This window comes from Thamnophis sirtalis, unplaced genomic scaffold, assembly GCF_051295495.1.
Source record: "Thamnophis sirtalis isolate CommonGarterSnake01/CBP01778 unplaced genomic scaffold, rThaSir2_p1.2 scaffold_12, whole genome shotgun sequence".
In the NCBI taxonomy this organism is placed as follows: domain Eukaryota; kingdom Metazoa; phylum Chordata; class Lepidosauria; order Squamata; family Natricidae; genus Thamnophis; species Thamnophis sirtalis.
In genome coordinates, this window is record NW_028261392.1 from 25,425,761 (window position 1) to 25,453,544 (window position 27,784).

The 27,784-nt window shown below is 39.2% G+C and overlaps 2 protein-coding genes across 3 annotated transcripts in view; one reads left to right on the plus strand and one right to left on the minus strand.

Annotated features, from left to right (window-relative positions):
• Positions 1–23,139, minus strand: part of UBAC2 (UBA domain containing 2) — an 89,992-nt gene extending 66,853 nt beyond the window's left edge. The window contains exons 1-4 of one of the 2 annotated variants that reach the window (XM_087726612.1): positions 22,972–23,139; positions 16,022–16,149; positions 14,123–14,242; positions 11,098–11,204 (exon numbers count right to left, since the gene is read on the minus strand). In XM_087726612.1, coding sequence (XP_087582738.1) covers positions 11,098–11,204; positions 14,123–14,242; positions 16,022–16,149; positions 22,972–23,002 — 386 coding nt within the window. In that variant the 5' untranslated portion in view covers positions 23,003–23,139. The remainder of the gene's footprint in view (positions 1–11,097; positions 11,205–14,122; positions 14,243–16,021; positions 16,150–22,971) is intronic. The other variant, XM_014072972.2, reaches the window with a different exon arrangement.
• Positions 7,583–8,870, plus strand: GPR18 (G protein-coupled receptor 18). The gene has a single exon (XM_014072983.2). The coding sequence runs from the start codon at positions 7,837–7,839 to the stop codon at positions 8,827–8,829; it is 993 nt and encodes a 330-aa protein (XP_013928458.2). The 5' UTR covers positions 7,583–7,836; the 3' UTR covers positions 8,830–8,870.
• Positions 23,140–27,784: the final 4,645 nt, after the last annotated feature.

Genomic DNA, 27,784 nt, shown 5'->3' on the forward strand with positions numbered 1-27,784 from the left:
TTCCTCCTTCTCCTCGCTACTGCTGATAGACTTATAGACTTATATACCACTTCACAGTAATTTACAACCCTCTCTAAGCTGTTTACACAGTCAGTATATTGCCCCCAACAATTTGGGTCATCATTTTACCAATCTCGGAAGGATGGAAGATTGAATCAACCTTGAGGCTTGAAATGTTGAATTGCTGGCAGGCGGCAGGCGGCAGAATTAGCTTGCAATACTGCATTCTAACCACTGTGCCACCACGGCTCTGATGAGGCGTGTATAGGCAAGGCAGCTGTGTGAGACCATGTGAGGGATGGTATTGGGGAGGCCTTGGGAAGGGTCAGCAGCTGACTCGGACAGGAACCCATCATCAGCAGTGGGAGGAAAACGACAGCAAAGGGGTAGCAGGGCAGCAAAGTGCAGGATAACCAAAAGGGCAGAGATTGGGGGGGGGGGCAGATAGGCTGGTAGGGGAAGTTGAAGTGGGAATGACAAAGCAGGAGAAAATGACATCCTCTCCTAATGTTTACAACCAGGAACTGCCCTCACTAATCAGTTGTTATTTTGCCTAACAACTGCTTCATTAGCAACAGAAATTCTGCTCCCAATTAGGGTCATTAAGAAAGAACTACCTGTACAACTTATTCTGGATGAGATTGATTTTTCTTTGCAGAAAGGAAAGAGCGGGTCTGGTAATGATTCTGGATTTCCATTGCACCTGGATGCTAAAGTAAATAAAACATGTAGCTGGGAATAGGAGGGGCTTATTTTTTTAAAAAAAACTTTAACTTTATGGTGTTTCTTTAACTTTACATGCTGGGGAACCTATATTCATTTTTTAAAAATTTATTCTTATGAAGCATGGTTAGATATGCTGGTTTTGTTCTTAATTGCTGTGTGCTTCACCTGATGATGTCCATGTATACAGATGTTGTTTGATGAACACATTGGCAATGAAGAAACCACAGAATTGACAAGCATCAACAATTATTTTCCTGCTTCGTTTTGCTTTTGTAAGTCATAAAGTCCAGCTGTTTTCTTCCTTACTGTTTCCAACTTTGTTATTTTATTTTTTTAGCTTTTTGTTTTATTTTTACCCCTGAGCCTTGGCTCTGTTCAAGCTATTTCTCGTGCAGCCTATAGCTGCAGAGCTCTCATACAGCCATTTTGTGTCCCAGCTTCTTGCCCGATGCGGCTGTTTGATTGGTAGCTGGGTTGCTGAGACGATGGGGGACGCAAAGATAGCAGGGAGAGAAAAGAGCACGGGTGCTTACAATCTGTCAGGCTTTTCACTGCTTCTCAGGTTGGATGGCATTCAAGATGCTACTGAAGAAGAACTGAGGATCTTTCAAAGTACTAATGGCATTTATGATGTGGCTAAATTAAGCATGCTGGGCATCCAGTTACTAACGTTGCCATGCAGGAAAAGAAAAGCCAAATCTGCAAAGACAGAATCAATGGGAACAGGAAATATAAGAAGCAATGAACATGGAAAGCTCAATACAGTGAAAGATGTAATGAATCAACTATAAACTAATATCTTAGATATCAGTGAATTGAAATGGACTGGAATTTGATATTTTCAGTACAAGATCACTGTGATTACTGCTCGGGATACAAAAAGCAGAAAAGTAACAACACTATTTTCATAGTCAGGAAGAATAAAATGAAGAAAGCATTTGGGTAAAATGCAATGAGTGACCGAATAATAACTAATTCTGTCAGCAGCCTCTTAATAGGATGGATATCTGAGTTTATTCTCTAACCATTAATGTAGAAATTTAATGGGGTTGGGCCTCAGGTTCAGAATGACAATAACAGCTCATCGGAACAAGATGTGTTGCTTGAGGTTTAAAATAGGAATGACAAGTGTAGTAGAGATATAGAATAGAAAGATGTAAAAATATAATGAAATTGGACTTTAAAGAAAATAGTATAGATACAGAGTGTCTAGAAAATAGATAAAATATAATTTTAATTAAGATTAATTTCTATTTTAGAACTAGAAATTAATGAAAACTTGTTCACACTATTTATAATTTACCATCTTTTTTATTATTTCCTTTTTTTGATGAGCTTTTCTTCTGTAAAATAAAAGTATTTCCCCAGCCATTGAAACGAGACACCCACCCTATTTCCAAGTTTCCAGTACTTTTTGTCTATTGAGCCTAGGTCAATCAGGTTATTGGCTGTTCAAAAAAGAATCTGCAAGAGAGGCCATCATCTCTATAAGCATCGTAGGGTAAATTACTTTATGTTGCCATTGCATGTGGTTTTCTCAATAAAATACAGGAATGGTTTAGTATTGTCTTCTCCCATACAATATGAAATTATAGCATTGTTGTGTTCATTAAACAACAATCTGCTTCCAGCATCTTCCTATGCTGGTACTGTTAATATAGGAGCTAGTTGCTTTAGTTGGATAACTTGGATGATTTTCATGGCTTGAATTTCCTGCTGGGAGTAGACCAGTGGTGGGTTGCAGGTGGTACGCCCCAGTACGGGCGTACCAGAGCTTGCCCGGAGCACCGCGTACCGGTACGGTGCTCTGGAGGGCCCACCCGCCCGTGCTCCTTACCTGTCTTTAAACTCTTTGGGACTTCCACGCATGCGCCTGTGCAACACTCCGTTGAGCAGCTGGAGCATCGCGGAGGTTCATGGAGGCGTCGCTGGACTAAGACGCATATGCATGCTGCGTGTGTTCATGTGGAAAATGCTGGGCCCTGTTGCAACCGAAGTAGACTTTCTTGATATACATTCCTGGCTTTCTTTCCTAATTTCCACCAGGAACACACACCAACCCCACACATGTTGTGATGATACAACGCAGATGGAGGGGGGGTTGTTATTCTGTAGAGATAGCCCAATGGTGCTTTTTTTGAAGGACAACTGGACTTTATTTTTTCTTGAACATGTTTCACTTCTCATCCAAGAAGCTTCTTCAGTTTTGTTTTTGGATGAAAAATGAAACATATTCAAAGAAAAAGTCTAGATGCTTTTCAAAAAAGCATCTTTGGGGCAACCATGATCTGGATGACTGAGAATTTCTGTAGAAATTACTCTATAGGAATCCATTACTGCAATTACACTCATACATGGAAAAAGTTATTTGCAAATTATGGGCATCACTTCACTTACTTCCTATTGTCAGTCAGCAATCCTCCTATGTCTAGAAAAGGTTTCTTTCAATCACTACTGATTTATGCAGGAATTACTCCCTTAAATTTTAGAATTCTATTACTATAAAATTTTGTTTCATCTGAAATTCTTTATCTTTAATTGTTGTTTGTTTCACCAGTCACTAACCCTAATAAGATTCCTATACATTAGACATTAATTTGTAATTTATAAATTAAACTGAACTTATTTATATACTGTATACTAAGACAAGGAGGAAATGGATGGCAATTCCTCTGTATTGACAGTTTAATTTCATCTTGAATTGAAGATTACACTTCAATTAAGTTTGAGCAAAAGGCAAAGAATTAAGGATAATTTTATATCAGATAACCCTTCAAATAGTCTATGGTCATCACATAAAATGTTTATGTAAAATATAGCAACTGCCACACTTACAGTATTTCTATAATATTTCAGCAAATATATACTTTATGTTAGACAGTTGAAGGGGATGTTATACTTACAGGCAGAAACATTTTGTCAGCTAACATATGAAATATATAGAATTTGTTCATGCAACAAATTTTACATACAGCCAAAAAACCCTGTAGAACCAATTGAGAATCTAGTTGCACTATGACACTTCCTGATTATAAAAAGGTTTCTATTTTAGATCACAGGTCTTAAGGCAAAAACAAATCTTTTGCTTGCCTGGGTTGATGAAAGACATCACTGAAAAGCTAAAGGTAAGGAAACTTCTATTTTATGCATTAGCATATGTGCACAATTTGAAAATTGTCAAATTTTCAACTTGAATTATGATTTCCAATTAAGGGAACATTGCTAAAGACTTTGAACATTACAAAATTATGTATTGAATGAATGTTATCTTTTAAAACTATATGCAAGCCTAAAAATCTCTGTTGTTTTAATAAACCAATCAAGGTGAAGGAAACAACAGCTGAAGTAATGAATATATGAGATACAAATAAAATAAAATAACATAACATAACATAACATAACATAAATCTACTTAGCTGTATAAATAACCAGGCATTGGTACCAGTACACAAGCTGAAAATTACTAACAGGTTCAAAATGGAAAATACAGCTATTTCTTACATGGGTACTTGTAATACCCATGTAAGGGTGTGTACATGAGTACCACTTTAGATATTCCTAAAAATTTGAGAAAAGCAGGTGAGGCTTTAACTTTTCATAAATGCAGTATGGAAATATTTGATTCAGAATGGAAGGCTCTCTTAGGCCAATACACCACCCAGGATTTGTTGTGAGGAAAATAGGAGGAGGAAAAAGTACTAAATATGTTCATCATTTATTTATTTATGTTATTTATTTTTAAAAAATGACAGGAAAAACCTCTAATAAATATTTGATGATCCATTATGCTAGTTTTCCATTTGCTTTACTTCAGAACTCTTCAAATAATAGTTTTATTTGTTCAATTCTTAATATTTCCTTCATAGTTACATAAATGTGTATTTATTCAGCAAATCAAGGAACAATTAATCTTGAGTTAGCATTCCTGCAAATACAGCCAGCACATTGTAAGAACCCAACCAATGGATGAATAGCTTTACTATCACTTTCTTTCAGCCAGTGAAAATTACTAACAACATCTAAGTCTGTTCAGCCAACCACAAATTACTGTATGTTCACATAACACACTGCAGGATTTGCACAACAGGCTCAGTGTTTTTGATCTGATTTCCAAAAAGTATTTTGGAGAATGTGAAAGTAGCTATTTGCATTTCATTACAGCAGCTACTTCTTTTCAAAGGGATATTTCCTGTAGACTCTGTCTCGAATTGAATCCAAAACGGGAGATTCTGACTGTGCTGGCTAAATTCACAGAATACATCAACCACATACCAGCAAATCTCAATTCAGGCTGTTGTGCAAATCATTTAGATAGAGAGTCATGACCAGTATCCAGAACCCAGAAAACTGCACATAAGCCCATAGTTCTATAAACATGCATATGCTAGCATGTCATATGAACAGGATCTTCTTCTAAAATCCATTAGAATAAGCCTACAAATACTAACCTACCTAGCCACTAATATTGAGTAAGGATGTCCTTCAGAAAAAGTAAAATAAAGCTTTATAAGACCATTCTTATGGGAAAGGACACGATACTTTTGGAAGCTACTAGAGAAGTTGGCTACTGTACCCTACATAGTGGACTTTCTACTCTAAATTGCAGTAAAGACTGCAGTACAGCAGCTATTTTTGTGATAGCTGCAAATCTTTTCCAAATTGAGGATAGTAAGAGGAGGTAAGTAATTTCTATTTCTCTTTGTCCTTTAAATAGTCTTGCTTCATCGTTCAGAGCTTTCTGCCCCCACTTTCAAGTCTAATCATGATAAAGTGGAATGGCAGCATCTAGTAGATTTGGCTGTAACCTCTGCAAGAGTAGAAAGTGGCCGTGTTAAAAAACAACACATATTTTACTCTCTGAGCAGTGGAGGCACAGGGATGATAAAGGAAGAGTAAACTCTTTCTCTTTCACCCACAAAAGGCAAGGAGGAGGTGAGTCAGTGCAGATGAAAAGCAGCAAATATCTGCAGCCCACCTGCAAGAGCAAGGGAAGCACAGCTTCTCTTTCAACATGATTGACCAGCTTCCTCTTTCAAACCATGTTACCAAACGAATTTGCATCATTTTAAAGCCAAATAGCAATAGCACTTAAGACTTTTATATATCACTTTGCAGTGCTTTACAGCCCTCTCTAAGCGGTTTACAGAGTTAACATATTGGCCCCAATAATTTGGGTCCTCATTTTACCCACCTCGGAAGGATGGAAGACTGAGTCAACCTTAAGCCTGGTGAGATTTGAACTGCCAAATTGCAGGCAGCCGGCACTTTCATGATATCATTTTATACCCTCCACTTTCATGATTATCATTTTGTCTTAATTATTTCAAAGGAGATAAGGTTTATCTTTACCAAGTCATTTACATGAAATAAAATGAATTGATAAGAGCAATCTCTAAATCTTGAGAAAGGGAGCTATTTATGGGTAATTACCAATGTCTTAATATAAGACATTGGTAATTACCCATTAATATGCTTAATATATCAAATTGCTTGTATTTAACAAACTGCAGAGATTTTTTGGCGATGAAAATTAATTAGAAATGCTCAGCACTTTTTGTAGAGCACAAATAGAATAACAGAGTTGGAAGGGACCTTGAGGGTCTTCTGGTCCAACCCCCTGCTCAAGCAGAAAACTCTATACCATTTCAGACAAATGGATGTCCAATCTCTTCTTAAAATCTTCCAGTGTTGGAGCACCCATAACTTCTGAAGGCTTCCATTGGTTAATTGTTCTCACTGTTAGGAAATTTCTCCTTAGTTCTAAGTTGCTTCTCTTCTTGATTTGTTTCCATCCATTGCTCCTTGTCCTGCCTTTAGTGCTTTGGAGAACAGGTTGACCCACTCTTCTTTGTGGCAGCCTGCTATGATAGCGACACTGTTAGCATGTCACTCCTAGTCCTGAATGACTTCGGGTGCATGGAGCCTCAGGATCTGAGTGTTTGTCATACTTAGTTCAGAACAAGGTTGCTTTATTCTATTCAAACCTAGTTCGTACATAGGGATTCTCCAGGACTCGAGACTCCCACTCGAAGATCAGGTGGTGGTTGTGACTAGGAGAGCCTTTGCACAGTTTTGGTTTATACACCAGTTGCAGCCTTTCCTGAATCAGGACTACTTGCCCTCAGACACTCAAGCCTCAGTCATCTCGTCTAGATTGTTGCAATCTAATTTACATTGGGCTACATGAAAGCTTCCACTGGTACAAAATGTGGCAGCACAAGAAGTCTTTGGAGGCCCCTGGATGCTTTGCAAACTGCATTGACTGCTGGTTTGCTTCTGGGTGCAGTTCAAAGTGTTCATTATGACTTTTAAAACCCTCCCATGGCATAGGACCAGACTACTTGGTTGAAGCATCTTGTCTTGCTAAGACAACTCTGTCCTACTCGTGCTAGCAGAGGAAGCCCATTGATGACCCCATTCTCAAGAAACTCCAGAGAAGGTCCAGAAGAAGAGTCTTCTCTGCTGCAGTGCTGGACTTCTGGAACATTTTCCATCCTAGGGTGAGATTTGTCCCCCCTCTCCTATCCTTCTGAAACAGCCTGACGACTTGGCCCTGCCAGATGACCTGGGGACTCAACAGGAGTATACATCGTTGAAGGTAGTTACTGAACTACTTCGCTAACTCCATCTCCCCCCTGCCCTTCTGCTCCCTCTCTGTCCATCTTTTTAATTCTAATTTAATTCCATATTATTGTACTTCTCTTATTTATATTGTTTATCCCTTTGCTATTGTTATATTTATATTTTTAATCTTTTTTTTCCATTTTGTTGTTGTACGGTGCCCAGAGTTGGCTCATAGTGCGATGGGCAGCAAATATATTTAACAAATAAATAAAATAAACTTGCTGGGATTCTTTAACAGCAAACTCAGACCTCAGGCCCATATAAATTACAAACACTAACTGTTTGGCTAGTTAAGTCCTCAATTTAACATAATACTGAGTGTATTATGTTTTTGAAGATTAATGCACTCAATTTTTCTAAAGTGCCCTCTGTACAGTGCAAACCTGGAATTGTCTGATTCTTGGTGCTCCTTACAATGCAAAACCGTTCTAATGAATAGTTAAACTTGATCATTCTCTTATTTTATTCTTAGCGTATTAGAAAGCTATGAATAACTACAATCACAGTCTAATTACAATGATTGAAAATAGCCATCCTGAAGAATACCGAATTTCATCACTCGTCTTCTACAGCTTCATTTTTACAACTGGGTTAATTGTAAACATTACAGCTCTCTGGGTCTTCAGCTGTACCACCAAGAAGAAAACAACAATAACTATCTACATGATGAATGTTGCGTTGCTTGACTTGTTGCTTATATTCACCTTGCCTTTTCGAATGCATTATTATGGGAAACGCTCTTGGATCTTTGGAGATGTCTTCTGCCGGGTTCTTAGTGCTTTCACTATTTTTTATCCCAGCATTGCAATATGGCTGTTAGCTTTTATAAGCATTGATAGATGTCTGGCTATAGTTCAACCGAAATATGCCAAGGAACTCAAGAACACAAACAAAGCTCTGATGGCTTGCACAACACTTTGGATCATAACTCTTGTGACAACTTCTCCACTGCTTTTCTTATATTCTGATCCAGACAAAACTTCAAATTTCACTACCTGCACAAAGATGATGGATATTATCTACCTAAAGGAAGTCAATGTATTAAATTTTTGTCGGTTAATATTTTTTTTCTTGATTCCCATATTTAACATGCTTGGTTGTTATCTAGTCATTATTTATAGCATAATTCGTGGAAGAATTTCCAAGCTGAAACCAAAGGCTAAAGAAAGATCGATCAGAATCATTGTAACACTAATTATCCAAGTGCTTGTATGTTTTGTGCCTTTTCATATTTGTTTTACATTTCTGATGCTCCAAAATGGAGACGTAAGCTACAACCCTTGGGGAGCATTTACCACCTTCCTCATGAACCTCAGCACATGTCTAGACATAATCCTTTACTACCTAGTTTCTAAGCAATTTCAGGCCCGAGTTATCAGTGTTATGCTTTATCGTAATTATCTTCGAAGTGTTCGGAGAAAAAGTATGCGATCTAGTAGTGTGCATTCATTAAGTAATATTAACAGTGAGATCATATAAAGTAAAGCAATACAATACAAATACAAATATATTTCAGAGCAACACCATATACATGCATGAAGTAAAGCTTAGAATAAACTCAAATTTTCAATAAATGTATCATGTTGAAAAAGGAAAGTTTTTTATTATTCCTCTTTTAAATGGTTTTTTTCTTTGAAAAAAAGAAATTATTCTAGCTTGAAATGCATAATCATTTCTGTCTTTTTAATATAAATATATTCCATTTTCCCTTCATTATTTATTCAAGCATTATTTTTGCTACTGAGGTTTCAACTTCGTAACTTCTATGAGTTGCACAATTTATTAAGAGAGTGATACAAAAAAAAAGGATTGTTCAGAATCACATGATTTCAATGTTTACAGTATTGAGAAGGGGTGGGAATTCCATATTTCTAAATCAAGTGTTTCATCTTTAACAAAATTTAAGTCTAACGTGTGCATCCCTTAAAGCAAAATGAAAAGATCTCCAAACATGCTAATTCGTTTTAAATTACTTCTGGGAATCATTTGCATGTGCTTTCATTTGTCAAAATAGGTGGCTATCTCCTCAAAACTATGGTCAGGCTGATTTAATTTGTACAGGGGGGGGACCATAAGGAAAATCACTGTTGTAAACCTTTTTGAAAAATAAGGAGTAAAAAAGGCAATAGCCAGCCATTTCTATATTAGTGGCAATAAAATGATATCGAGATATGTTTAACTTGGGGAGATATTATTTTAGTTGCCAAGGCTAATGCATATTCAAGTGTTATTGCAGACAGCATATGTTACTCTGCAGCTAATATAGATTTTGTTATAATTATTATTATTAATTAACAGGGGAGAGGAGAATGTCTGGGCTGAAGGTACTTTGCATCTGCAGTAATGCTGAACTAAACACTAAAACCTTTTCTCCTGCCAAGTAATATGAAAAAAAATAATAAAGAAAGTGATACTTAAGGTAGCACAGCTAAAACTGAGGCATGGAAGAAAATGCCTAACAATGCATCAAATCAAAACACTTCTTTATCAGTTGTTTTTTGTCGCTCTCAAATACAACCATGTCCTCTTTATAATCAGTCCGCTTACTGTGAATTTAATGAAGCTTGTAATATAACTCCCATAAGTGATGCCAGATTGGGAAATGTTACTCTAGAGCAGTGGTTCCCAACTTGAGGCCAATGCCCCACAGGAGGACAATTTGATTTTTAATGGAGGTAATTTGAACCGTGTTTAAACCAAGTTAATGGCCTTTTAGGCTTCCTCTGCGTGAGTAAAGTTCACTTTTTGAGTAAAGTAAGAATTATATGTCATAGGGGAGGGGGGGCATCAGGATTTTAAAGATGCTTAGTGGGGCATGGCCAAAAAAAGGTTGGGAACCACTGGTTTAGAGTCATATATGGAGGTAAATAAATAAAGGCTTAAACACAGTGCTGAATTTAACTCTTCAACCCCAATGGAAGTTCATGGGGATAAGGGGTGCGTGTGTCTCTGTGTGTAATAAAATAAAATATTCTAGAAAATAAAAGGCAACACACTAAAAAGTTTGCAGCCTGGTCGGCAACTAACTCAGCCAATCTGATTTCAAGTTTATGCAGTCATAATTGGATAGCAGCAAGAAATTTTGGAGATACAGAGTTGAATCCAAAGCCATCTGTTAACTGGTAAAACAGTATCTGAAATTAATTGTACCATCTTATCTGTATTTACCCTAAATCTGCTCCAAAGAATCAGATGACCCTTCAGAGGAGATCTGAGAGACAGCCCGGTGGCCTTAAAATTTGATAAATAAATATGAGGACAGTAAAGGGGGAAAGCAGAACATCTATCAATGAACATGCCACACAGATTGAAATCATTAGCAGTATAGCTATATTAAACTCACATTTGGGAATGCAGCATTCTGAAGAATTTCATTTCTCTTCTGGATGAGGCCAAAGCTTCCCCAGACCTTACCATTCTGGGGGCAATTGGCAGTTTCCAGAAATAAAACTTCCAAGCCAGATGTTGGTCAGAGCCCCTAACAGGCTTATTGTATCCAAAGGTTGAATTATTTCTGATTCAGAAGATTTATCTATGAGAACTACTAAACTACCTCCAGAGCAGTTCTGAAATTCTAAAGCGAGAACAGAGTTCAACAGGTCTAAAGAATATTCAGTTGCTGAATGGCTGAATTTCACACAACCCAAATTAATAATACTAAACATTTCATTTTTATAAATTTCAATAGCCCTAGAAATAATATTTAAGATACAGAGAGATATAAATATCTCTTAACAGTAAACTTACAATCCTGAAGGCAAGCTGCTGACGTTGAGGCCCAAAGAATATTCAATAGCTTCTACCAGGACAAAATCAAACATCACTGATAGCATCCAGGAACCCAGTAAAAATGACTGAAAAAATAAAAATCCATAATCACAAACTGTCCATATTTTATAACAAAAAAATTATCCATTAAAAATGCAATGTTGCATAGGATGATTAACCTATTCAGCATGCTCACAGAAAATGGACTGTATTTATACTACACATGGCCTACAGGCCACATGAGCCCCTGGACAGCTAGTAATGTGGCCCACAAGATAATAAAAAATAAAGGAAGTTTGTTATTTATATACATTAACTATATATTTTATATGCAACACGACAACTCCCCTTCACTCAATGCACTCTGACAAGCCAAAAGGTTGTACAACCATGATCTACACCAGTGGTAGTCAATCTGGTCCCTACTGCCCACTTGTGGGCGTTCCAGCTTTCATGGTGGGCGGTAGGGGTTTTGTCCGATACTGAAGCACTGTCCTTTTTTTAATTTAATTGACTTCCCTACTTTATAAATCACCACTACTGTGGAACCGGTAGGTGGTTATAAAATTTTATTACTAACAGAGATACAAAAATGGGCGGTAGATATAAAAAGGTTGACTACCCCTGATCTACACTGTTCACAAAATATCTAAGCAGCATATTGTTTTGTTACATGCCATTTTCATCTAGAAATTTGTTAAAACTAGTGCTTTTAAAGCTAATTGAATTATTGTAATGTTAATTAAAGAAAAAGGTAGCGGTATTGCTTATGAATTGTAATAAATATATGGAATTAGTCTACAAAATGGTAACAAGCCCTAGCTTCAACTGATAAGCATAGCACCGAAACCTGGAGCTCACAAGGGGGCATGCAGAGAGCTACAAAGTACAGTATCTACATACACTTTGACATCAGGCCAGGACCTAATAATAATAATTATTAATCTAAGAAAATAACAATAATCACGAGTCCCTGAAAATGGAGCACTATACTCTGGTCTGGAATCCACAAGAAGCAATTACAATACAGTAATGTCACAAACAAGCTGTCCTACTTTTTAGGAAATATCAACATATTCCTCCCCAGAGACACATCAGAAATAGAGTGTGAAGTTCGACAAATGAGAGCTGGTCTTTTGAATATTTACACCTATTCTCAAGAAGACAGCACTTGAGATAAGTGATACACGTTAGATGAGGCTATATGTAACTCGTAAAACCTCGTAGCAAATTGCTCTGTTAGCTGAATTCTGTCCAAGTTCCTGCTGTTCAGGACCTTTATTACTGATCTCTAAAGGTATTGTCTTATGGATTTCTGCAATATAGAACAGGAGCAAACCAAGACCCAATTTATACACTTCAGTGCATACTAATGCACTCACACAGAGAGTGCATCTTCAACTGCTACCTTAGAATAGAAATGGTCATTTATTCATTCAGACTGCTACGTACTAGTCTATAAATTAGATAGAGACAAATAAAAACAGTGAAATATATGTATAACATTATACAATAGTTCTCAACTTATGGTTCACCTTATGACAATCCAAATTAATGACAGCCTTGGAAAGGGGGCTTTACAACATATAAAGCAGAGTTCTCCAACCTTTCTGGCTTTACAGACCGGGGAGGGGGGAGGAGGGAGGAGGGAATGTTTTTGCGCAAGTGGTGGGCAAACATGCACGTGAGTACATAAGCTCGTTTTGCACGAGCTTATGGCATGTATGCATGCCACTTACACAAATGGAGCATGCACACATGTGCTTGCCTGCCGCTCACACAAGTGGAGATGCGTGCGCACGCACTCGCCTGCCACTTCCGCGGTCCACTTCTGAACAGCTCACGGCCTGGTAGTGGACCCAGAGGTTGGGGACACCTGGTATGAAACACTTCTGACTGTTGCACAACCTCTCCGCGGTCACATAATTGTGATCTGCGTGCTTAGCAATTTGTTTGCACTTATGACAGGTTGCTAAACACCCCGTGGTCATGTGATCACCTTCAATGGGGAAGTCAAAGAAGATTGAAAACTACTGCTGTCTGCCAAGAAGTCTGAAGGAACTCTGCACCAAAATCCAAGTAGGCACAAGACTGAACTCCTTTGGCAGGGAGTTCTTTCAGCCAGCCCCCAGGGCGAGATGGAGCCAAAATCCAAGCAGGATTTTCAGCCCATGACCAGAGAGGCAATGTATTAAGTTAAGGAGTCCAGGATGCCTCAGGGAGCTGGAACAGAGCCTCACAGGCCCAGCACAGGCCACGTGCGACTTTCTTTCTGTTCAGGGTCTGAAAATTCTGCTTGGATTTTAACAGGGAGGACTTTCAGCTTCTGAAAGTCAGGTTCCCATAGTCTCCCCACCCCCAAGGCACCCCCATGTTCTTTATTTGAGACTCTTGTCTGCTTAATGGCTTGCGAGATGATTTAATGACTAAAACTGTTAGGTGAACCAGTTATATGACATCTTGCTTAACTGCTATGCTCTACAACCAAACGTTTGATCTCAGTTATGTTAAGTTGAGGGCTATCTATTACAAACAAATAATTTATAAAAGTGGCAGGTTCATTATTTCCACTTAAAGCTCCCCAAAATGGGTATTCTTACTGCATTGCAAAAAGTAAATAAGACTGGAGAATCATGAATTTGAGGTCAAGGTTTCCACAGTAGGGATCCCCACGCATTGCTGGGGTTCCACTTGTTTTTCTCATGATATATTTGCATAGCAACTGACTTACAGACTAAGCTTTTCCACTATCACATTTTGTGTGAGGTTCAAAATATTTTAGAAGGTGCCTTTTTTCTAAAATTAAATCCATTGAGCTAATAAAATAGCAATCATTTTGCTTACTTTATTACTTAAAAATCCACTTTCAAATGGAAATATAAAAATGGCTCCCTAGAATTTTTGAATACCTTTTGTGATAAATACCAGAATAGGAAAAAGACAAATAAGGAATATAAATATATTACTTATAAAATGGGAGAATAAAACCAGAACATGAACTTACTGAAAATTTTCTACTACCATATCGCCTTTCAAATATTCTGAAGTTGTAGATAAGTAAACTACTGCAGAAAGTGTCTTTAAGATCAAGACACACTGTTCGTCCACAGAGCAGCCTCCAAATCTAAAAGGTAATAAACAGTAGTCACAGTTTCCACTTGCATTTTATGGAAATTTTATATATAGCAGGCAAACTTTAGCAGCTGGGAGATGAACTTAAAAAAAAAGTGGGGGGGGAATGCAGCAGGCAGGATGATATTACAATGATTGGGGGAGGGGGGCAAGTTTTTCTACAAATTTCCTTCTGTATTTCTGAAGACAATGAGGTAAATATATGTTTAAACACCAATGTTTAGTTTTCTCTCATGAAATGGCAGGAAGTAGCATCAGTATTACTGGTGGTTTGTCACTGAAATTCAGCTCCCCCATTTCTGTTCAGGGACAGTAGGCAAATTCCAACTCCTGCCAACTCCAAAACATGTTTATGTCATAATGAAAGATGACAAAATGTAGCTTCCAAATATCAACTACTATTTTCCCTAAACTATTTTACACAAAAGAAAGGGCTTATATGAAAGATTTTCCTTATAACATTTACTTTATAAATTATATGTTAACTGAAGTCACATTTTCCAGTTACAGTTCTGCTCCATTTGCCCACAGAAGTTCTTCCTACACTCTAAAAGCCACCAGCCCATAGCACAGTAAAGGTGTAAAACACACAAGGTCACAACACGCTGCTAATAGTTGTCAAAAAGAATCCTTCTAGCAAGGACAGTGCTATTGTTGGAACAAGTATTACCTTTCATCTCCATTTAAAGACACAGGTAAATGAAGAATGTTAGCATGCTTCAGCTACCCAGGCTTTAAAGTATGCTTAAAGGTAGCTATAAATATTTTGCCCATGTTACCTTTTTTTTCCTTGCGGCCCTACTATCAGATATTCTTTTCAGACTAAGCTCCATACTATATGCAGCTGAGCACTCCTATAATTTTTTGTTTCAATTATAAACACAGCAGGGAGAGGGAACAGATCTCTGTCTGATATGAAACAAGAAGGATTTCCCCCCATTTGCTGTATGCATCATTTTTCATTAATCCAGCATCCAAAGCATTCTAAATTAAGTCCAGCTGGGAAGAGAGAAAGAAAGTAAAAAGAACCACTATTGAGAGACAAGAAGAAACTGGCACTAGAAGGACTCCAATTCCTCACCACTTGTTCGTTCCAACCACTTTCTAAATGCTTGGGACTTCTCCTTAAAGGCACTCTGTTATTACTGTCACAAGTATTAATATAAAAAAAAAAAATAAGAAGAGCCCATAGTCCCAGCCTTTCAGTTTTAAAACACAACAAAGAATAAGCTTTTTTTTCCTCCCAAAATTTTCTGTGCAAATATAGACTTATTTTTAGGCCAGGAATTTTGCTGAAAAGACTGTCTGGAGTAGATCATAACCCCATGAATTAAGATGTACAGGGGCTGGTGTCCTGGGTTTAGAGATGTCATCTAGTATTATGTATAAAGCACAACTTCTAGCAGTATTAATACTGTCAGTTCAAGTTCCCCTCCCCTGAAATACATTTGGAGCAATGCTTTTCTCCAGCACAAACTTTGGATGTAACTTATCACTCTTGAAAAAAACTGATTTTCGTTGTGAAGAGTTTTAACACAACACAAGTTAACTAATTATTAACAAAACTAACAAGAAAATAGAGACTTCCTCCTTCCCACACTGCAGCCACAACTAATTTTTCACCTATCTACATTTTACATGAATTGTTGCTATTCTACTGGTTGTGGTATGGAGTTCAAAATATTCACACCACAGCTCATATTAAAAAAATAAAGAACACCAGCCCCATATTTACCCCATGTCACAATACTATAAATTAATTGCTGCTTACCTGAAATTCCTCTTTTACTGCTTGCAGATTGTAGGTAAAGAACTTTTGATAATGTTGAAAGAGTAGAGCCAGCAGTAGTGAGAAGATGCTTGGTATTATTAATAGACCCTTTGACAGAGGTGCTTTATCTTCAAAAGAAAACAAAATACATATCCAATGATGTTATGGTGAGGATTCTTAAAATAGTTTAAAAAGCAATCTTGCTGGGTACTATTTTTTTTAAAAATGTTTACAATTAAATCTATTAGACTACTAAAAGAACTTTCCATCTCATCTTACCCAAATTTTGGTTTAAATTGTGAAAACAAAACCAAGTAGGCATATGCACGAACCACCTAATTCATTTCAAATGCTCAAACTAAGCCAGAAAATGATATGGCATTTTGGGTTTTTCTGGGAAAATTCAGTCCAACCTGGTGCCTGAATCCAGAGAGCATAGGCAAGAAACAAAATTCCAGTCTCCTATAGGAATTCCCTGGAAATATAAAATCATTCTCTTTCTTTTCTCCTATTAGAAGAAATCAGACTGGAACACACAAACAAGTTAGAGCTTTGTAAAGTGTGCTAACAAAATACTTGATGTATGTTTAAAATATGACTTAAAGGAAAATAAATTGCTTACAATATTGTTATTTTCAGATTGATGACTACTGAATGTTCTTAGCATAAGCATGGGGTGGGGGATGCTCAGCCTAACAGCACAGAGATCACAGAATATAAACAAAAGAAAGTTATTATCAAGGAGTGCTGTACTATATGAATACATTTCTATTCTTTCTGAAAGATAAGTGAATTTTTAGGTGAAATCAACCTGGGCTCTGGAAACAAACAAGATGAATTGGGGGGGAGCATTTACAATGGAGTGAATGGTATGTTTTTCCTTTCCTCCCAAATGTCCTTACTACCCACCTGAGATGCTGTAATTTGAATAAGGCAGATCACTTGTAAGGCAAGGAAGAGATCTGACAGCAGTATCTCTATTGTCTTTCCAACTTTTCCACTAGTTGTTAAGGTAGGAATAAGTCATGTGAAGTGTGTTTAGGATTTTGAGAACATGTTTTGGGAGCTCTTTCTTGCTCCAGGAAAGGCTCACATAATCACAAAATCACTGGGATTGTTCTTTGCTGTGTTGTCAAGCAACACTGGAGGTTCCTTATCACTCTTCTAAGTTGTTTTGTTTTCATTTTTCTTGATTAGTGGCATTCCTTTGGGCAAAGCGTTGGGTTATAGCCAGCTACCATTTCCATTTGTTTTTGTTTTTTTTAAATTAAATGTTTTTTAATTTTAGTTGATTTCCATTTGTTAAGAATGCCTGGAAAGCTCCTTTGTGGCTTGGGGCATTTTTATATATAATGAATATCCCACTTCCTTTTTTTAATTAACCGGGAAGAAAAAGTAGCTTGTGGGATTTACATCTAATCATAGGCTTAATGTGGAAGGTGAGAATGATAAATATCCACATTAATTTCTACCATGAGTACAATATTTCCAGGTTAATTTTACTGCTTTATTTATGCATACTTATGCTCTACCTATTAGAACACTGTGGTTCTTATTTGGTGTTTTACTTCCTGTTACTTTATTAAAATAGTTTTTGTTAATAGTTTGTACAGATAAATATAGATGTATGTTCTGCCCCCCCCCCCTCCGACCTGCAAAACATCCAGACACAGGCTTGGCTGTTTGCCACTCTTTAATCACAGCTTTATCAACTCCTTTGGCTGAAGGCCCAGAGACGACTCACATGCAAGACTAGTTGAAAATCCAACAGGCACAGATACATGACAGAGTATTCCAATACAGTTTCAAACGGTTGTGTCTTGCAAATGAGTCCTCCCCACTTCTTTACTTATATACTCTCTTGGGAGGGGCCAAGCCGCAACCATCTGGGCTTAATTATCGTCTCTGAATCTGCCTCCGCAGCTGCTCTGCCCTTCTTTGTCTGGCATCAGGAACAAACTGCCTTGAGTCCTCCCCACTGCTCCATGCGTCAGGCGCCTCCTGGTGGCCAACCAGCCTCTCTGGCCCCTGCTCTGAGTCTGAACCCTGCCCAGGGTCCTCCACATCTTCCCTGGCAGACTCACATGGTTCCTCGCTATCTGAATCCATCAGCAGCTCAACCGGATCATGCTGAGCCACAACAAATATATTAAATAATTTATTCAAAATTCTATAGTTTAACATTCTGATTGTTATATTCTAACCTCTTGTGCAAACAACATTCCACATTCTACCCACTGAATAACTCAAATTCAGCTCTCATAAATGAAAGGGGCATGAATTCCATTTTAGAATAACGCTATTCCACTGTATAAATTAAACAACTGAATTAAAGAGAGATTGTCTCTCTTTACACTCTCAAGATTAAAAAACATTTTAAGGTATGAGTATATGCCATTTTAAAAGATTTAAGAAATATTGCAATACATATATTTTGATTTCCTAGAATGGTATAAAACTGACAGTCTGGCACAAAAATACTATTTAAACAATGCCTCTTAAAACTGTGTCAATGTTGACAGTTTTAAGAAAGGATGTTTTGTTATTAAGAGCTCTAAATACAGATGCTAATGAATAAGCTCTACTTGAAAACAATGTGTAAACCAAGTTACTCTTATTTTGCCTTCGTTTAGCCTCAGTGCAGGGGTGTCAAAATCGTGACATGTCATCACGTGACATATCACCTTTTTCCTCTTCGCTAAAATGGGGCTGAGTGTGGCCAGCACATGACACATCTGGCCCACGGGACATGAGTTTGACACCCCTGCTTTAGTGCAACACATGAGCCTCCGTGATGTTCCAGCTGTGCATAAGCGCCAAAGGCTTAAAAGACTGGTAAGGAGCTCGGGCGGGTGGGTGGGCCCTCCAGAGCACTGTACCAGAACAGTATCCAGTGCTCCGGGCAGGCTCTGGTACGTCTGAACCGGGCATACCACCTGCACCCCACCACTGAACTAAGCTCTTGTACATTTTTCAACAAGTCAGGATCAAAGCAAGCTCTGCTTGTGGATATGAACATAGACATAGTGAATTGGTATCCCCTTATAATATGTTATTTGCATCAAGGACTTTCTATAAAATTAACATCATGTATTAAGATTTCTTTCAAATCTTCATGAATGCTTTTTTTTTAATCTGGTCCAATTTATATCACTGTAAATACACTATAAGCAGTGAGCTTATATACAATTCACTAACCATGCAGAAACCTGAAGACATTCTATTTAGTAAACCACATTCTTATGTGAACATTGTGGTTTATTTTAGCTCAAGATAATTATCAAAAAAGGAAATATCAAACTGACCATTGCTAAGTTCAACTAATTTCCATATTGTAGAAATATTTATTTATTTATTACAATTTGTCAATCAGAAAAACAGGAATAATATAAAAATACAATGACGGGTGATAGGCATGTTAGTGCGCACACCCCCTCTACGGACCTCTTAAGTATAAAGTCAATTTGTGATTAAAACTGTGAAAATGTGTAGCTGAGACAACTGAATCAGGTAGAGCATTGTGAAAATGTGTAGCTGAGACAACTGAATCAGGTAGAGCATTCCAGACTTTGACAAGTCTATTACAAAAATTGTATCTTTTTACAGCCAAGTTTAGAACGATTTACATTGAGTTTAAAGCGGTTGTTCGTGCATGTATTATTGCAATTAAAACAGAAAAAGTCATTCACAGCTAAAACATTACTACACACAATTTTGTATGCAATACCTAACTCTGACCACAAGCGACACAGAATCACAAATATAGTTGTTCCTTTTGTGCAGAGCACTCAGCTTCTAGTTTTTAACTTGAAGTGTTAGCCACTTTGCACTTCTGTTTAATTTACCTGGAGAATTAACTGAGCAGTGTATAACCAGCTCAAAGTTACTAGATTCCTGGGATGTACAATATCATTTAATTGGGGAAAGGTATTAGAACCGTTTCTCACCTGAACTGGCAGGTTTCTATATTTGTTCAACATGTTGGGCTACAAATAGTCCAGGAAAAAGATGTTGTGCAATTGTATCCAGTGAGTCATGGAAATGTAATCACATACTTGATTCATGCAGCACATTGAACTATAAAATAGTTAATCTGGTTTTGGCTTAATGTTTTGTGAATCCGGTCACTGTGGTTTCTAAACCATGGTGAATGGTTTAATGTACTTCTGCAAACATGGCAACTTACAGTGGCTTAAAACCATTCACGATTAGATCACAATTTAATGAGGTCGCAGTTAAAATTTATTTTAATTTCTGCTGGCCCAATCCTATCCCTGATTGCTCAGAATAAATTCATTCAATAGAATTTATATATGAAAAAACTCCAATAGTCTTGGTAACCAAAAGCTGGACTTTGGTATCAATGGGATGCTTATTCTGTATGAGTATGTACTCCCCAAGCAGAAGCAAGTTTGTAGTTTGAATGTACTCCCTGATCCCAGCTGTAACTTGACTTTCAAGTAGCAATTGTGTTGAGGAGCATATTTACACAACTGTGATCAGAATGCCAACTGCAATCTTTCCCGAACCAGCCAGCTTTAGCAGCAGTTATCAAGCCCTTGTTACCACCCAACTTGCTTATAGCAATGCACGTGGGGCTTCCCTTGAAGTTGATCCAGAAAATACAACTTATGCAAAATGCAACTTCTAGGTTGCTGACAGATACAGTATACAGGAAGCATCATGATACCATACTGAAAAATCTATCCTAGCAGCCAGTTGTCTGCTGATTATAATTCAAAGTATCCATACTGTTCCAATAAGGCCTGACTTTACAGCTTAGGGATTGCTTATCTCTCCTACTAAAAAAACTACTAGTAAAAGTGAAGATAGCCTTGTTATTTGAAATGCCATCATTGTTATGCAAGAATAGGTTTGCATTAGCAAGCTGGTTAGGGAATTCTGGCTGTTGAAACTCACACCTCTTAAAGTTGCTGTTGAGAAACCCTTAAGAGTCCACCCACTTGACTCTCAAAATTAGAAAGTTGAGGAAACCACATCTCTTCCACCAAGCGTTTGTTACTTAAATGTTAGATTTTAATTCTAACTGTTCTGTTTACATTTTGCACCTTTTCCTATTGCAGGCCACCTAGATGGTCACAGAGTGAAAAGATGAAGTACAGGTAATTCTCAATTTGCAAGTTTGTTTAGTGACTGTTCAAAATTACAACAGCACTTTAAAAAGTGACATGAGCCTTTTTCACACTTATGACCATTGCAGCATCTCCATGAGCGTGACCCGTCAAAACCGCGCTCGACTAAAGCGTGCCCGATTAAACCGCGTCGCTGACGTCATCAACAGGGCGACAACAGCCAGCGCGGAGAAAGAAGGGCGCTTTAAATAGCGCTTTGAAAGCAAGCCGATTCAACTTAAGGTAATGATTAGGTTTAGGGTTAGGTTTAGGGTTAGGTTTAGGGTTAGGTTAAGGGTTAGGGTTAGGTTAAGGGTTAGGGTTAGGTTTAGGGTTAGGTTAAGGGTTAGGATTAGGTTTAGGGTTAGGTTTAGGGTTAAGGGTTAAGGGTTAAGGGTTAGGTTTAGGATTAGGGTTAGGGTTAGGGTTAGGATTAGGTTTAGGGTTAGGTTTAGGATTAAGGGTTAGGTTTAGGATTAGGTTTAGGGGGGTTAGGTTTAGGGGTTAATTTTAGGTTTAGGGTTTACAGCGTGCTTCTGTCTCCGCACTGTTGTCGCCCTGTTGATGACGTCAGCAACGCGGTTTAGTCGAGCGCAGTTTTGTCGGTGAACCCTCCATGAGCATATGATGACAATTCCGACACTTGGCAACTGATTCATATTTATGACAGTTGTTGCATGCCAGGGTCCCATGATAAACTTTTGCAACCTTCCGACAAGCAAAGTCAACAGGGAAGCCAGATTCACTTAATAACCAGGTTACTAACTTAACAACTTTGACAAGAAGAAAAGTTGTAAAATGGGGCAAAGTTGCTCACTTAGCAACATAAATTTTGGGCTCCGTTGTGGTTGTACGTCAAGGATTAATTACAGTATAAATCCAATTATAAAGAAAAATAAGGAGCTATGTTTCTCTTCACTTGCAAGATTGTCGTGTATATTGGAGATGGAGACCAGTGATGGGTTTCAATTTATCCTCATGTGTGTGCGCGCTTGTGTGCTCTCGCGCAACGCTTCTGTACATGTGCAGAAGCTTCTACGCATGCGCACAAGTGTCCAGGTGGGTGGGCGGAGCCTCCCGCCATCACCACTACTGGTTCGCCCAATTCAGGGCGAACCGCAGAAACCCACCTCTGGTGGAGACCCTTTGAGAGCTGTATGCAATGAAATTTCATTTTAATGTATGCCGATTAGTATACATTCAAAGTGACAATAAAGTTATTCTAAGTCTAAGATTCACTCTGAGGGAGGACACCAAGCAAAATCTTCGCTGAAAGCATACAGCAAAGCAGCCCTGACTGGCTAGAAATGAGAGTGCTGCTTTACTTCTACTTAGATTAATTTACCCCCGGGGGGGGAGGGGAGGGGTCTCCAAACTTGGCAACTTTTAAGATTTGTACACTTCAACTCCCAGAAGAGCCGCTCGAGATATTCCCCAAGCCAAACATCTCCAACCTTCGTAACATTAAGACTTATAGACTTCAACTCCCAGAATTCCCCAGCCCGTCCGCACGGCATCCAACCTACAGCATGGCAGGCTGAGGAATTCTGGGAGTTGAAGTCCGTAAGCCTGAAAGTTGCCAAGGTTGGGGAGCCCTGCCCTAAGCCGATATGACTTTAAAAGCCACGTTCCTCCCCTGGCAGGCAAGAGGAGCCCCGCTCGGGCCGGGAAAGAGCTCCGGGATGAGAGATTTCAGCCCTTGAAAGGAGAGGCCGTTCCCAGAGCTAAGGAAGAAGGCGAGAAGCCGCTCACCACGCCGACCTTTTGCCCTGTAGCGCGGCCCCTCCTCCCGGGCGGGGGAGGCGCGTGGATACTTACACAGCCCGCTGGAGCCTGTGCTGGTGAACATGGTCCCTGGCGGGGAGGGGGGCAAGCGGTTGCCCTGGCGACGCGCCTGACCTCGGGAGAGCTGCCGCTCCGCTATCTTTCCCCCCCCTCCGGAGGCCGAGCAGCCTCGGAGACTGCCGGGCCGGGAGCTCCTACTAAGGCGGCCGGGATGGGTCAAAGCCGGCAGGGCAGGGAGACCCCGCACAGCGCCCCCTGCCGGACCCGCTGCTTCGTCCCTTTTCCGGGACGCGCGAGGCCGTGGTTTCTCTCGGTTCTGCACGGTCTCCGTCTAAATAGGCCTCGGTGGTGGGTGGTGAAGGGCTCGGATTGAAGTCAGTCTAGCTGAGCCCAATAGGAGTCCCGGCCTGCTTGGAAATACACGGGGGAGCATCCCGTCGAGTCTCGCCGGTGACTCTGCCGTTTCCTTGGCAATGGCAGCGCTGCGGAAGGGCCGGTTGTTGTTTCCCTTCTGCTTCGTTTCACTTCCCCGTCTAACCTCCGTGCTTGGGGTTTCCTGGCCATTCCTAGATTCGAGGTGTCGTCCCTTGTGACCCTCCATGTAGTATTCAAGGTCAATGGGATGCTGCCATCTGCTGCGCAACTGCAGCCTTGGAAGTTAAGGTGCAACCTCGGTGCGTATTTGCAGAGAAAGCCTGGACTGTGGAGGAGGTTGCACGGTCGTTTGGGGTGCAGCCGGGGAATTCTGGGAATTGAGCCTTACCTGCCTTAACAGGTTTCACCTGTCTTGACGGTCACTCGTGTGAAATGATATAGGATCTGCTGCTTGAGCAGCGGGGTTGGACTAGAACAGTGTTTCTCAACCTTGTCAACTTGAAGATGTCTGGACTTCAACTCCCAGAATTCCCCAGCCAGCGAATGCTGGCTGGGGAATTCTGGGAGTTGAAGTCCAGACATCTTCAAGTTGACAAGGTTGAGAAACACTGGACTAGAAGACGGCCAGGGTCCCTTTCTGATTCTGTCTTGCCAAGGTTGAGAAACACTGTTGTAAACTACAGGGAGTCCTTGGCTTACGATCATAATTGGGCCCAACATTTCTGTTGTTAAGTGGGACATTGGTTAAGTGAGTTTTGCCCCATTTCCCGACCTTTCTGGGCACAGTTGCTAAGTAAATCACTGAAGTTAAGTTAGTAACCCAGTTGTCCCCAATTCGGGTCTGAGCCTGGTGCCGAAGCCAATGATGGATGCCAGGCATGAGATGCAGATTTTCTGATTGCTTTTTATTGGAGGACTCCAAGGAAAAGCATTCCTGGTCAAAAGGCCAAGAACAAAGGATTAAGTAAGCTTTATACATTTTCATTAAAGAAGAAGGCGGGACAAGGTGAGATAACAAGAAATATCATCTAATAAGCATTTTAGTAATAATTCTACAATTTGTTCTATTGGTCTCAAGCTGTCCCTAGTCCTAAGCCTTGGCTAATGAATGCCCCAGGAGTTATCTAATACACATTTCATTTGCTGCAGGCCATCCCTACCTTTTAGCTGAGGTCTGCAAGTTTTCTAACTACCCATAATTGCTACAAGCTTTACACATGCATATTTCCTGTTGATAAGCATTCTTTGTTCTTGCCAGACAGACCCCCCAGAATTACAGTCTTCCTGATTTACTTTCAAGTATGTGCCATGACCTTGCTTTAGCAGCCAGCCCATCACAGTTGTTAAGTGAATCTGGGCTTCCCCATTGACTTTGCTTGTCAGAAGATCACAAAAAGGGGATCATATGACCTCGGGACACAGTAACTGTCATGAACCAGTTGCCAAGCCTCTAATTTTGATCACACGACCATGGGGATACTGCAAAGGTTGTAGCTGGAAGATGGTTGTAAGTCACTTTATTCAGTGCAGTTGTAAGTCTGAATGTTCACTAAATGAACCATTGTAAATTGAGGATAACCTGTATAGGGCTTAATTGCTTAATGTGCTATGTAAAGCCTGTAGCTCTTGAGTTTCTGAAGTGTGCTAATGGCCGGAATGGAGATTCCTGTCTGTGTTGTTAATTCTGAGTAAGGGGATACACAGATTAGTCAAACTGGGCTGCAAAATAGCATTTGTTTGCTGTGTCTCAATAAAGAATTGAAATCATCACATGCACACATTTTCATGGTATGATTCATAAATATCCCTCATTTTTAATAATATAAGTATATACAGTTTACCTTCTCTTAAACTGTCATAGCAGTTCAATGCAGATATTATGACATGTATTACAGGGATGATATAATACAAAAGGGCTTCCTCCTTCTTAGGACTCCCTTGTTTCATGTTAAAAACCAACATAGAAAAGACATCTAAACCGGTAAAATTAATGCATGCCTCAAAGAAACGTAAAACTCTTAATTATTGGAATGAAATAGGATAATTGCAATAATTATTTGTAACAACTCACGGTAACATGAATTAGGGACAAAAATCCTGCCTACTTGTCAAGGCAATTTTATGGGAGCCAGCTCCTGGATAATTTAGGCCACTGGGGGCTTTTCTGGACACAGAGCTAAATCTGGCTAAATGAATTAGGATTTAGGAATAACAAGTGAAATCAAATCCTTCTTTGCTATTAATTTATGACAGGGTATGCACATTACTCAGATTTCCTTGGAGAAGGAATTGTATAATGCATTAGTAATGGGTGATAATAATGCTGAATACATTATAGAGAGTTTGAAACTATATTTTTTACAAATGAATAATATAAATGCAGTATTTTTATAATAGTAGCCTTATAATACAAGACTTTGACCTAAATTAAATTGTAGACCATGTCATTGGTAATAATTCTCTGCACACTTGAGCTGAGTATATCTATATACATTCCATATAATGCATGGATAATTCAACCTGTGAGTCAATATGCTTTACTGCTATATTTTCAGGGATATCCTGTGACAAGGACTTGCAGGTGAAAATTAACCCTTTCAGTTATGAAAGCAATAAAATGCCACATAAGGCTGATAATTGTGCAAAGGAGATGGGTAGTCTGATGGTCTTCTATGATGAATTCAGTGTTTCCTGAGTTTTTACTATTTCCTTTTTATTGAGAATGTTTCAATCAATCAATCAAAGTAGAGCTGGAAGGGACCTTGGAGGTCTTCTAATCCAACTGGTGGTCCGTGGACCACTGATGGTCCACGAGAAAATTTTGGTGGTCTGCAGAAAAATTATTTGCATTTTTTATATTGCACTAAATCAGGGATCCTCAAACTATGGCCCCCAGGACGGATGCGTTCAATGAACGTTTGTGTTGCTGCAGAGAGTCTCCCCCTTCGGGATCTTTTTGTGTGGGTCAGAGGGGGACAAAATTTCAACTTGGGGTCTGCTTCGGCCTTCTGGTGCGGGGCTTTGGGCGAAGACTGGAGGGAAGTACTGCTGATGGCGAAGAGCTGGAGGGCCTTGTTCCAATGGGACTGCATCATGGCCTGGAACTGACTGACCATCTCAGCCTGCTGAGGCTCCAGGCGCTGGCACCTGGCCTTGCACTCCTGCAGGACTTCCCTCTGCTTGGAAAGCTCACAGTTCTTAGTGAGGTGCTCCTACTGAGCCTTCTTGGTCAGATCCAATTTGAACTCAGCTGTTTTGCCAACTCTTTCTCTGGTGGCTGCTTAGCTCCAACAACTGCTTCCTGTTTGGGCCCTAAGAAGTCCAGGTAGGGAGGGGAGGAGTGACTGGGAGGGGAGAGGGGAGTAGAGACTGACGAGGTGCCCTTCAATGTGAGTGATATTGAGTTGGCCATGCCCACCCAGTCAAATAACCACCTAGCTACGCCCACACAGCCAGTCATTAGGCAGATCATATTAGTGGTCCATGTGATTTAAAATTATGAATTTAGTGGTCCCTGGGGTCAAAAAAGTTGAAGACCCCTGTTATAGGATAAATTCAGTGTTCCTGAGTTTCTACTATTTCCTTTTTATTGAGAATGTTTCAATCAATTAATTGGAATAGAGCTGGAAGGGACCTTAGAGGTCTTCCAGTCCAACCCCCTGCTCAAGCAGGAGACCCCATACAATTCCATGTTAAGGACTACATACAAGCAAATATTATTATGTCTCATTCACTGCTGAAATTCTCCTGTAGTTGTACTTGTTTCTATCCCAGCTATCTCCAAGACATCTTGGAGATGACAATAGCTTAGTGACTATTAAGAATAGCACGTCAATACACAAGGCCTCTTTCTGTAACTGATTATCAGCACATGCCCTTTCAAATTCCTCACTCACAGACACAATTTTCAGAACTATTTCTGGTTCTAAGTTCATCCTCTTCGCAATGCATCTCATATAAACGGACATGCTGTATACCTTGCTGCCATTAGAAGACAAGAAGATGAAAAAAATAACATTAAAAATTACTTGGTGCTTCCTTTTTGTTAACTCCTGACCTTTTGAGGCTAAACACAACATCCAAACAATAGCCCTTTCCAGGGATGCAATCAGCTGGCTGCAGATGCTTATGAATAGCTGTTCAGAGGCTTTCAGAAAACAAAAAGCTGATACTTTTTAGTACAATGGCCCAAGCAAGAGAGGCTTTATAGTAGGCTCTTGATTTGTTTCTAAACCACATATAATTGCAATGATGGAGGATGCCATTGTGTTGTGCATAGTAATTGTACTACAGAGAGGTTTAGTATTTAGATCTTACTTCTTCAAGCTCTTAAAGAGACGGCTACAGCTGATGATAAGATACTATAATTAGCATTTTTTTTTTTAAGGTTGGAGAACAAGATCATCATGTCTCATTCACTGCTGAAACTCTCCTGTAGTTGTACTTGTTACATTATAAAATCAGGAATTGC